Below are 12,897 nucleotides of genomic sequence, written 5' to 3'. Positions count from 1 at the left end.
CAAGGAAAATCTAAGGGACCAGTTCTGTGTCTAAACCAAAGTAGCAATGCTTTGGTCTGTAATACTAACTGTAAAACCAAGTTCAGTCAATTTCATTGATGAACAAAGCCTCTCTTTATTGTTTATGGAAATTCTAAATGTTATTCTGCTCTTGGTATTATAATTAACTTGATACAATAGCCATTTTTTCCATTGTTAAAATGAAACCAGATACTAGCTTTCATCCTTTAACTGGTTTGTATCTTTCCAAGTGAGGCTCTTGTATTGATTGAAACAAATTGATGTACATTTTCCGATCAACTGGAAAATATTTGCACACTGAAAATCATGGAAATGCAGTTGATTACAGTAGCAGACTTTTCATGATCAGTTTTCATTTCATTCTTGCGCGCATCCAACATTACCAACTTTGTTTTAAATAATTTGTTTCTGTCCAGCAGCTCTTGTGTAGATATATATAGATCTTCTACAGAAATTGGTACTTAAAGTACTGTTTGTACTTACTGAGGACTGTAATCTACTTGAGTAAAAGAGCTTTTCATTTGAACATCAGGATGGGAATTTTACATTTTGAGGCACTGGGGCAGTAGAGTTCACTAGACATTGGTGAGGACAGGATTAATAATGAGTAGGACTTGATGCAAGGTAAGATAATAGAGTATTGGATAATGGGTTTATGGAGACTCATTGGTTTACATTTGAGTGAAAAATTCTCACCAAGGCACTGAAATCTGATTGGAAGTTGAACTGTAAAATTCCTTGTCTGCATGTATGCATTCCAATGAATTTACTTTCTTCTGTCTGCTGATTGAAGTGATTATTTAATGTGTATGCTGGTAGCAGCCCTACCCTTTCTTTCATAATTGGTTAAATTGAAGCACGTGAGATCAGCACTGAACACTTGTTTTCTGTGTCATTTCCTGTTTTAACAATTTTTAAAAATTCAACCAGGTATTCTAACTTGTAGATTATCCAGAAGAAAAGTTGGGGTTGCTAAATTACCTCCCCTCCCCCACCAAATCAGTAATCACCAAAGACTGCTAATTGTAGCTTGATTTTAGACTCATTACTTTTCTAACCTTATGAACATAATGAACTAACATAATGAACAGTTTTTGAGGTTTTCTGGTTTGTTTTTCAGGTTTCATGCAGATTCTTTGACCAAGTCCACATCATCAGAAACTGACTGCAATGACAATGTACCTTCACACAAACCCCCAGCGCCCCCTGCATCTAAACAGGCTATAAATGGCTTCTTTTCACAGCAAAGCTTTTATGATTCTCCGCCACCCAGAAATACTTCCACATCTACAGATTCAAGCCTTTACAACCTGCCAAGGAGTTATTCTCAAGACCTGATTGCTGACATTGAAGGTGATTCACGTGTATTTAATACACCCTCAAGGATATCTGGTCTGGAAATTCAAATGAGACAGTTATCTGTCTGTTACGATATTCCACCAACACCTGGAGGTACTTACCAGATTCCACGGCCTTCTATGGAGGGGACCCTGAGTCAAAGTTGCTCAAAGTTAGAACCTATACCAGATGTTCCTCCACCTCGCCCACCTAAACCTTCTCTATCTCATGACCGTTCACCTGTGGACACCTATTTTGTACCTCGATCATCCTCAGAGGCTGATACTAATTACAGCGTTCCCACGTCAGGCAAAACTCTTCGAAGCAATACCATTGGCACTGTTGAAGGCCATTGGCTAAGAAAAGGTCGGTTCAATATATACTTTCTCTGATCTCTCTGTTTATTCACTGAATTCTACAAAGACCAAAAAGGACTTGGGTTGCATTGCCAGGTTGTACCGAGGTATCTGGTTGCAGCTGGGATTGCAAGAATAGTGTGGTTGGCCTCACTACTCCAGGGTTAATGGAAGGAAAAGTAAAGCAGCTGCCTGTACTGACTGCTACACAATGCTCTTTCCTGCAAAAATAATATGTCAGTGTGGGCAGGATAGAGGTTAGTCTGTGATTCCCTCTGTGTTAGATTTGTCAAACAGCATTTGCTATTGAGTCAGTAATAAACTTTCAAGAACTGCTTGAGGTACTAGATGTCCACACAATTATATTTGATCAATGCCTTTAGATGAAGAGTTGAAGGAAGTGGGGTTGAGGGAAAGTACTTTTTCTGAAACTTGAAGTTGTAACAATAAGGACAAGTCATGAAGATTTTTATAAAAGCCAAAATGTTGACAAGCTCATACTTGTCCAGAAGTATGACTCAGGAATAAAATTTAATGATACGAGGAATTCTAGTGCTCAGATTCGCTCTGAAATCTTTGCTGTCAAATGCCTTCTTACTGAGATTTAGAGTGGAGACAAGTTTTGAAGGAGAAAATTCAGTTCCTGGGAAGAGCATCCTTTTCCATTGTAAGCCTATTTCAGAATAATATATAATTTACATATGTTAAAAACCAAGGGACTTGGCTTTCAGTGTTTAAAATGTACTCTACTGTATAAAATGCAAGTTGATGTTCATCTGTTGACAGACATGATTCAGAAATGCTGTTGACTGTTATGGCATTGCTTTAAACATGGACCGATTTCTTCAAAGTTTCTGAAGAGAAATCTATAAGTCACGCCTCTACCACAAGCCTAACTCCTGTCTGAGCTTGTCCATTAGCAACTTCAGTACATGTTTCTCTGAGCCTATTATGCAGCCATTATGAGTGAATGTCAGGTCTTTGGAACAAGGAACTACGTCATGGCCTCAATTGTATCACATAATAAAGAAAAATTGTCCCATTGTGTAATTCTAGAGATTAATGTGTGGGATAGTGCCTCAGGCAACAATGTTTATGAATCAATCATACTTTTTTCAAATTGATTTGTTTCTAAGTTTGTTCTACTAACAATGTTGGCATTAACCTGTTTAAAGTTTCAGATACTTCTGCCACCAGTATTCTGGAGCTAAGCCAGCCAGGTGTGTGTTCACATACTGCCATTAATTTGTTGTCCGATTGGAATAATGTGTGATGTGAAGTGCTAACAATGCAATTTTTTTTCATGTTATCCCACCTCCTCTGAAATATGTAATAATTTATTATATTACAACAATGTGTAGGTTCTGATCTCCCTGCTTTGAGAAGGATGTTGTGAAACTTGAAAGGATTCAGAAAAGATATGCAAGGATATTGTCAGGGTTGGAGGGTTTGAGCTATAGGGAGAGGCTGAATATGCTGGGGCTATTTTACTTGGGGTGTCGGAGGCTGAGGGTTATAAAATCACGGGGGGCATCGATAGGGTAAATGGACAAGGTCTTTTCCCTGGGGTGGGGAAGTCCAGATCTAGAGGGCATAGGTATAAGGTGAGAGGGGGGAAAGATTTAAAAGGGACCCAAGGAGCAACATTTTCACGCAGAGGGTGGTGCATGTATGGAGCTGCCAGAGGAAGTGGTGGAGGCTGGTACAATTACACAACATTTAAAAGGCATCTGGATGAGTAAACAAATAGGAAGGGTTTAAAGGGATAGGGGCCAAATGCTGGCAAATGGAACTGGATTTATTTTGAATAACTGGTCAGCATGGACAAGGTAGATGGAAGGGTCTGTTTCCTTGCTGTACACCACTATGACTCTATTTTGTTGTATGGTACAGGAAACTTGGCTTTTGTCCAATCTGAAAAATCATTTGTGCTTTGACGACAGCGGCTGAAGTCTTATTTGTCAAGTACGAATGTTGACAGAGTTTGGCGATCCTGGATGTGAAGTGATTGCCACAGTGCAATATAAATGGCTGACTCTACTTGGAAAGTTGCAGCAGTCAGATTGTATTCCGATTTTTCCCCATTTCAAGCTTTTTATCTTCCTGCAGTGGTTTATTAAATCATCAAATTCAATGCAAGTTAAGTTAAAATTTTCCATTTGTGGTGGGTCCAGGTTGGAGTAATGCTTTTAATATATTATGCAAATGAATCACAATTTCTGAAATATTGTCAGTCTTTGGGGAACATTGGATATGCTAACTTTAACTGGCAGCATCATTCTCTAATTAGCCCATACGATGTAACCTCCTCCAGCTAAAACAAGAATGCTACTGTAACCAGAGAGAAGGAAGCATGCATGAGTGCATCAGTCGATTCCTCCCTTTGAGGAGGTACCTCATTTTTGTTTCTCCTCCTCAGATGGACAGTGTGCCACATAGCCAGTTCTTGTTATAAACTGGAATTATGCCATGCTGTGACACAGTGTCTACACTGACTCACTGGTCGCTCTCGAGCCTTTTTAACATTTTCCTTTCCGAAATGAAAACTTGCTGTTGTATCTACTCTTTACAAAAAATATCAGGTCAGTATTGGAGTACATTTCTGCTTTGAAAAGCCTGTCAGTATGATATAGCCTCAAAATGAAAGAGAGTGAAGGCTGAATTAAAACAGTGTCATTAAGTACATCCTGTGCAATTGCATTCATAACAAAGCCATTTCTTTGTGACTTTAAAACTCTTATTTTCAATTATTGCAAAATTTTAGCACATGAACTTAGGTTGGTATTACAAAATTCACTTTTAGACAACTGTCAGTTATGGACAAACAGTTACTTTTAAACGTGTAGTATTTCAATCGTTAAATTCTTAAAATTCTGTGTAATTCTGCAACAAAGGCTACAAAAAGTGATATTGGCTTCCGTTTTTATAGGGAAGCCATTTCAAAGGTTGTGGTTCAAACCATTTATTTTGTTTTTTTTAAAATTTTCTATTGCTAGTGTTTTATATTCTTTCTGGTGAGTTTGTTTTAGTAACCTCAATCTTGAAACCCCTTCTGTTACAGACTGTGGTCCTCAAGATAGTTATGATATTCCACGAACATTTTCAAATTCAGTCGATCTTGGGGAAGGGTTTAGTAGCTACCTAGTAAGTATGTTCTATGTATATTAATGTAAGCCATCATCTAACTGTGTTTAATTATCGTTGTAACCATTTTGGTTTCAAAGCTTAAAGACACAGACTCGAATCTTCCGATTATGGGGAGAGGTTTCCAACTCAATTTGTCACTGAATGACCTCAGGCCTCTGGTGAAGTCTGCACATGTCACTGCTTACATCAGAAGTTCACACTTTGGAATCCCAGTATTTCCCAGGCCACACTTCCATGATTCCAATGACAAGAGGATCAGATAGCCCGAACCATAGAGGCTTGGGCTGTTCGCCTGATGTTTTTTTTACACTATTTACTTAAAAGTTTCCACAGCAATGTGCTTAATGAATTTCCCATTGCACGGTCTCGCAAACAGTATTCAAGTAAGTACCTAGTTCATCTGTTTAGGGTGTATTTATTTAAGAACACCTAGAAAACTCCACATTCCACCTGGATTATTGGTGTGCATCTCTAACAATGCAGAATGTCCTCAGTACCACACTGTAGTGTCAGTCTATTGCTCATACTCTAGTCAGCAGTAAGGTTTGAACAGCTTCTGATTCTGAGGTGAGAATTCTGCCAAGTGAGTAGGATGATATTAGGAAAAATGGTGTCCTGTGTTTCTTTTTAAAACAAAACAGTAAATTGATGACTTGAGTTAACTTTTAAAGAACTTTGTTTCTTCCCCTTTCAATTTTAAGCAAAAAAAGGGTATGATGCCACTGGCAAGTTTGTGTAATGAAGAAGCTGACCAGAACTACGTACCTATGGATGCCAATTCTCCACCACGCCTTCAGACAACCAGCCACCCTGAACCAATCCAGGACACTAACTATGTAGCTATGACACCTGGTCCTTTTGATTTCCCTGCACTGGGAATGCAGGTCCCACCTCCGGCGCACATGGGTTTCAGGGTAAGCCCAAAAACCCCTCCCAGGAGGCCTGTTCCTACTGCTGATTGTCAGCCACCACCAGTGGACAGGAATCTTAAACCTGACAGAAAAGGTAAGAGTAGTTCTGTATTGCCTTCATTTGAGTGAGTTTGTTAGCATTTAACATGTTCTAAACATCTTTTGGGTGTAAAAAAAAATACAAAATTATAGAACCTAAATATCTTAATATGCTCTGATTCATTGCCCGAAAAAAATTGAAAAAGTGAACAATTTTTACTTGGACATTCAAAGTCAAACTGTTTTGAATTATTTGTGGAACTCCAACATTAAGTGACTCTAATTCCCACGTTGAAGTTGGAGACTTTAGAGTGAAAATAGATTGAAAATAGATGTTTGATTTGTAAAAGAAAATAAATTTTCATAGAAGCTACTAACTGAATGCAGTGCCAATTTGATTATAAATTGGATTCAAAATAAGTTATTGGCTTAATATATGGAAATCTTTTCCAGTAACGCTAATCAGAGAAATCTAGTTTTAATTTTTGTGGAAAATAAAGGTGTTACATGACCATCTGCAGTCTTAAATGCTTTTGTGTGTTTACAATAAATTACTTGCAATAGTGAATCATGCCGTATGCAGATTTTTTGAATGATTTTTCATTGTTCTGTCAGATTTTTCAACTTTTCAGAGTTTTTTAAGCTTGTGATCAAACGATGGTATTATCCAGCCAAATGTTGTACAATTTAATTGCGCAATCAAAAAATTGGTTTGTAATTGATAATATGTTTGAACTCACATTTTTACATTAAACCACTTGATTTGTTTATCAGTTAGTGATATAGCTACTTTCTCTTAAGCTACTGCAAGCTTTAGAAATTGTGAAATGCCAAAATGTTCTGCTTTGTTTTTGGAATATTGTCTGTTTTTATAAATATGATGTGCCATTGTACCTGGGCTTTAAGTACACCTAACTGCAAAATGCTTCTATTGTATAGCTATTATTGGTGGAGGATGCTACTAGCTGAGTTTATACTTGAATCACATTGCATTTGCTGCCAAGACCCTGGGTTAATTTTAACAATAACTGCATTAAAGTAATATGTAAAAATTATTTTTCAGTTTCATTAGGAAGTGAATTGAAGTTTCTTGCATCACTATTGTCACTAGGCACATTTGGCATCTCGATGCTAATATCTATCGGAAGAGGAAAGATTAACAATCTTCCAGAGTTGATTTTTCTTGCATGGATATTCAGTATTATCTGTTAATCCCATCTCAACACCTGACCCTAGTGTACTACAGCTCCAAATAATCTGAACACAATCCAAGTTTGAAAACATTGTTTTGCTGGATGTTTTTCACACTTACGTACACACAGCACAAATATGATTTGTTATGGTTCAATAAAATCCTAGTGACAATGTATGCATGTTAAACTTCAAAGAACATTACCTGAATAATCTGCTTAAATCACATTTATACCCACTGGCTTATTTCTTTATCCTTTGCTTCCATGCAATCAAAGCTCCATGTCTTGCAATGCCCCTGCTTCTCAATGATAGACTGATGTGGTGATTCAGTGTGGAGATAGAATGTCACCACCATCCTGTTGAGGGATCATTTTCCCCTCAAAAAGTACAGTACTCTAACCCAATAGCTTGATTGTAGATCAAATTTAAACTTCTAAATTGAAAGCAAGTTTTCATATACTGTTACTGAGCTGAAATTACATTGCTACAGTGGCAGAAAACAGTCTATTTTATGAATTATTTTTATTTGGGTGCTTACATTTTTTTCAAAATGTCTGGCAGTTGCCTATTAAGTCTTTTATAAGGCCAAATTCCAATCAGAACAGCACTTTAGATTTTGATCAAAAATCTAATGTAGTGTTGGTATATGATCACATTTAATGTGATAAAAGTGCCTGGGTCAGTAACTATCAGTGACGTACAGTCTCATGTAGATTGAAAGACACAAAATTTGTGCTCTTGTGTTGTTACCATAACTGGTGCTTGTGGTTTATTGATTTTATGGTACTTGGGTTTGTGATCAGAAATGTTATCGCAAACTGGGAGTGTTTTCGCAATTGTTGTTAAATAATGATGAGAAATACATGGATTATCAGATTTGTGTGTCAACTTGGAAATGTTGGAATAGGGAGCATCATGTGTGGAATTAATTCCAGAATATCCACATTGTTTGAGTTTTGTAAATATGCAATTGCTGTGAGGTTTTTAAAAAAAGCTAGAAAAATCCCATGTGAGGCATGTCTGAAATTGTCCATTCGTTATCCACCAGGTTTCCTGTGAATTTTGGTGAAACATATGCAAATGATTATGAAAGAAACCATATTCTCAGGTACATTTGGTACTGCTTAAGGTATTGTGAGGCAGGCGGTGTGAAATCTAGATTTCCTGATTGATTGATTTTCCTCCGTAGGGAGCAGATTATATAAGATCAGTAATTTATTTTACTAGCCTTAATGTTTGGTATGGCTGTCAGGAACAAAATATTATCTTGAAATCAATTTTTCCTTGGAGAAGACTTTGTATCTATTAGAAATGTGTTGTGATGAGCTAAGATGTATATTTGTGCTGACCTCTGCGTCATAAAATGCAATTATTATGTGGAATCAATGGCACTCACAAACTTCTTATAACATTGTAGTTCCAAATAGTCCTGTTTCATTTGATTGCATTGTAGTATGGAGTGTAAAATTATTGTTGGAAAAATATAGTTTCGAATTTGAACTTTTTTTGCAGTTTTATCAATTGAGAACTCATTGTAACATGGCGAAGGAACTGTAGCAATAACTGTTTTCAGAAAGTTTTTCAAGTTGATTTGTTCCTGCTTTCAGTAAGCAGTCTGATAGGGTAGCCTATGAGGATTAATTTTTATTTGAACTTATCAAGGTAAAAAGATATACCTTGTTTGATTGCAGATTTTGTGAATTATGTGGAAATTGTGGATATTTGACAATTGTGCTATATGGTTATGAGGTGCAAAGCTGTTAAACACTTTCATTTGGGTCACTTGATGGGTTCGGTCAGGTCTGGTACGTCAATGCAGATGAAAGCTTCTTTTACCCTGCTGGAAAAATGAACTTTACCCCCAAACTGCAAAGAATGCTCCAAGTTTTACTGATGTTTCTATCCTATTCACAACCCCACCCTTCCATTAACCATTTCATTGTTTTCCCATTTTGTACAAACGTTTTTGTCAGTTTTGTTTAGTTCTCACTGGAAACTGTGTGTCAGATTCACCAAATGTCTTTTGCAAAAACCCTTGCAACCAATAGAGAGGAAAAACTCTCCTTCAGTCTGTGTTGGATTTTTAGCATATCAACATGATGAAGTTCGTGCGCAACTCCATTGTTAACTCTTTAATCAGAGGAAACAAAATGAACGTGCAGCTATCTGAGAAAGGCAGTGAGTTTCCCATTGTGATTAACATTATTTCTCCTGCCCATCCTTTGCAAATCTCTGATAGTTGGCATATTATGGAGGGAAATGGGCATCTGTTATATTTATAGGTATAAAAAGCTAGTGAGAAAATGGCCTTGATTGGATTTTTCATAACAACTAAAGCAGCATTAGTGAAATATTTGGCACTGAAAGTAGTGAAGAGATAGCAAAATCCAAAATACTTAATACAAGAAAGTACTTGAAAGGGATTAGAACAAAGAAAATTTACAGCCCAGGAACAGGCCCTCTGAGCCGATCCAAATCCACTGTCTAAACCTATCACCCAATTCCTAAGCATCTGTATTCCTGTGCTCCCCAACTACTCATGCATCTGTCCAGACGCATCTTAAATGAATCTACTGTGCCTGCCTCTACTACCTCTGCTAGTAACGCGTTCCAGGCACAGGCCACTCTCTGTGTAAAGTATATGCCGCGTATATCCCCCTTAAACTTTTCACCTCTCACCTTGAATGCGTGACCTTTAGTTATTGAATCCCTCACCCTGGGAAAAAGCTTATCTCTATCTACCTTGATTACACCTTCATGATTTTGTAGACCTCAATTAGGACTCCCTTCAAATCTCCTTTTCTCTAATGAAAACAATCCTAACCTACTCAATAGCTAGCACCTTACATACCAGGCAACCTCCTCGTAAACCTTCTGTGCACCCTGTCCAAAGTGTCCACATTTTTTGGTAATGTGGCAACCAGAACTGTACACAGTATTCTAAATACAGCCAAACCAAAGTCTTGTACAATTTTAACATGACCTGCCAGCTCTTATACTTAATACCCCATCTGATGAAGCCAAGTATACCATATGCCTTCTTGACCACTCTATCCACCTATGCAGACACCTTCAGGGTACAATGGACCTGAACTCCCAGATCTCTCTGTTCATCAACCTTTCCCAAGGCTCTTCCTTTTACAGTATAGTTGACTCTAGAATTCGACTTCCCAAAATGCATCACCTCATATTTGCTTGGATTGAACTTCATCTGCCACCTCTTCGCCCAACTCTCCAATATGTCTATATTCTCCTGTATTCTTTGACAGTCCTATATGCTTTCTGCTACCCCACCAATCTTTGTGTCATCTGCAAACTTACTGATCAGACCAACAATACCCTCTTTCAGATCATTTATGTATATAACAAACAACAGTGGCCCCAGCACTGATCCCTGTGGAACACCACTGGTCACCTTTCTCCATTTCAAGAAACTCCCTTCAACTATTACTCTGTCTCCTGTTGTTCAACCAGTTCTTTATCCACCTAGCTAGAATACCCTGCATGCCATGTGACTTCACTTTCTCCATTAGTTTACTATGGGGAACCTTATCAAACGCCTTACTAAAGTCCATGTATATGACATCTACTGCCCTTCATCTATCAACTTGGTCACTTCCTCAAAGAACACTCTTAAGTTGGTAAGACACAATCTCTCCCACACAAATCCATGTTGCCTATCACTAATAAGCCCATTCTTTTCCAAATATAATTTTTTTAAATTCCCTCAGTACCTTCTTCAGCAACTTTCCCACCACTGACGTCAGGCTCACTGGTCTGTAGTTACCTGAAATATCCCTACTACCCTTCTTGTACAGGGGGACAACATGAGCAGACCTCCAGTCATCTGACACCTCACCTGTATTTAAGGATGCTACAAAGATATCTGTCAGGGCCCCAGCTATTTCCCCTCTCACCTCCCTCAGCAACCTGGGATAGATCCCATCCAGTCCTGGGGATTTGTCCACCTTAATATCCTTTAGCTTACTCAACACATCTTCCTTCCTCCTGCCAACATGATCCAGAGTAAACAAACTTCTATTTCTAATCTCCGCATTCATCACCATCTGTCCCTCAGTGTACCACTGATGCAAAGTAATCATTAAGAATCTCACCCATTTTCTCAGGTTTGACACACAACCTTCCTTCTTTCCTTATCCTTTAGTGGACCAACCCTTTCTCTGATTACTCTCTTGCTTCTTATATAAGAATAAAAGGCCTTGGGATTCTCCCTATTTCTGCTTGCCAAAGCTGTTTCATGACCCTTTTAGCCTGCTTGATTCCTCATTTAAGAATTGTCCTGCTCTCCTGATATTCCTCCAAGGCCTATTCTATTCTTAGCTGCCGGGACCTTCCTTTTCCTCTTAGTTTTACGATTTCTCCTGTCATCCACAGTTCAAGAATCTTGCCTTTCCTATCCCTTGTTTTCAAAGGGACATGCCCCTATCCAACACTGTCTTCAACCTATCTTTGAAAGCCTCCCACATATCAAATGTGGACTTTCTGTCAAATAGCTGTGTCCAGTTCACATTTCCCAGCTCCTGCCTAATTTTGATATAATTGGCTTTGGCCCAGTTTAGTACTTGTCCCTTAGGACCACTCTCATTGTCTGAGTATTCTAAAACTTACAGAATTATGGTCACTATTTCCAAAGAAATCCACCACTGAAACTTCTACAACCTGGCCTGGCTCATTCCCCAACACCAGGTCCAAAATGGCCACTTCTCTTGTCAGACTATTGGCATACTGCTCGAGAAAACTTTCCTGGATGCTCCTTACAAATTCTGCCCCATCCAGCCCTCTGATACTAAGTGTATCCCAGTCAATGTTGGGAAAATTAAAATCTCCCATCACCACCACCCTGTTGCCTCTACATCTTTCCATGATCTGCTTTACCTATTTGTTCTCCTATCTCACGCTCACTGTTGGGAGGCTTGCAATACAGCTCCACCAGTGTAACTGCACCCTTCTTATTTCTCAGGTCCACCCATAACACCTCACTGTTCAAGCCCTCCATAGTGTCCACCTTTAGCACAGCCGTGATATCATCCTGACCAGCAATGCAAGTCCTTCCCCCCACCCCACCCCCCCCTTTACTTCCCTCCCTGTCCTGTCTGAAGCATCTATATCCTGGAGCATTTAGTTGTCAGTCATCCTCTTCCTTCAACCAAGTCTCTGCAATCGTAATAATGTCATACTCCCAGGCACCAATCCAAGCCCTAAGTTCATCTGCCTTACCCACTACACTCCTCGCATTAAAGTGTATGCGCTTCAGGCTACCAGTTCTTTTGCGTTCATCTGCTCTCTACCTACTCTTCCCCTTGCTAATGCTGACTTTGTGATCCTTAGTCTCCAGTTTCCACCTCACTGTCTAGCAGTCTTCTCTTCTGGTTCCCATCCCCCTACCACATTAGTTTAAAACCTCCCCAACAGCAGTAGCAAAAACTCCCCCCAAGGCCATTAGTTCCAGTCTGGGTCAGATGTAGACCTCCATTTTGTATTGGTCCCACCTTCCGCAGAACTGGTCCCAATGTCCCACAAATCTGAACCCCTCCCTCCTACACCGTCCCTCAAGCCACATGTTCATCCTGCCTATTCTTTCATTTCTACGCTGGCTAGCACATGGCACTGGTAGCAATCCCGAGATCACTACCTTTTGAGGTCCTCCTCTTTAACTTCTCTCCTAGCTCCCTAAATTCTGCTTTCAGGACATCTTTTTTTTTAACTAGTATCGTTGGCGCCAATGTGCACCATGACAACTGGCTGTTCACCTTCCCCTTTCAGAATGGTCTGCAGCTGATCGGTGACATCTCTGATGCGAGCATCTGGGGGTCTCGTTTTCAGCCACAGAACCGTCTATCTACCCACCTTACAATGAAATCCTCTATGAC

The 12,897-nt window shown here is 39.0% G+C and overlaps 1 protein-coding gene across 10 annotated transcripts in view; it reads left to right on the top strand.

Annotated features, from left to right (window-relative positions):
• gab1 (GRB2-associated binding protein 1) overlaps nt 1–12,897 on the top strand; it is a 219,579-nt gene that overhangs the window by 191,078 nt on the left and 15,604 nt on the right. For 6 of the 10 annotated variants that reach the window (XM_060851704.1, XM_060851709.1, XM_060851703.1 and 3 more), the window contains 4 exons: nt 1,142–1,725; nt 2,891–2,935; nt 4,777–4,859; nt 5,564–5,867. In XM_060851704.1, the coding sequence (XP_060707687.1) occupies nt 1,142–1,725; nt 2,891–2,935; nt 4,777–4,859; nt 5,564–5,867 (1,016 nt within the window). The remainder of the gene's footprint in view (nt 1–1,141; nt 1,726–2,890; nt 2,936–4,776; nt 4,860–5,563; nt 5,868–12,897) is intronic. The other 4 variants (XM_060851711.1, XM_060851712.1, XM_060851707.1 and 1 more) reach the window with 1 other exon arrangement.

The sequence above is a fragment of the Hemiscyllium ocellatum genome, chromosome 36 (assembly GCF_020745735.1).
Source record: "Hemiscyllium ocellatum isolate sHemOce1 chromosome 36, sHemOce1.pat.X.cur, whole genome shotgun sequence".
In the NCBI taxonomy this organism is placed as follows: Eukaryota; Metazoa; Chordata; class Chondrichthyes; order Orectolobiformes; family Hemiscylliidae; genus Hemiscyllium; species Hemiscyllium ocellatum.
Note: the sequence above shows the minus strand (reverse complement) of the source record. Positions and strands in the feature narration are given on the sequence as shown.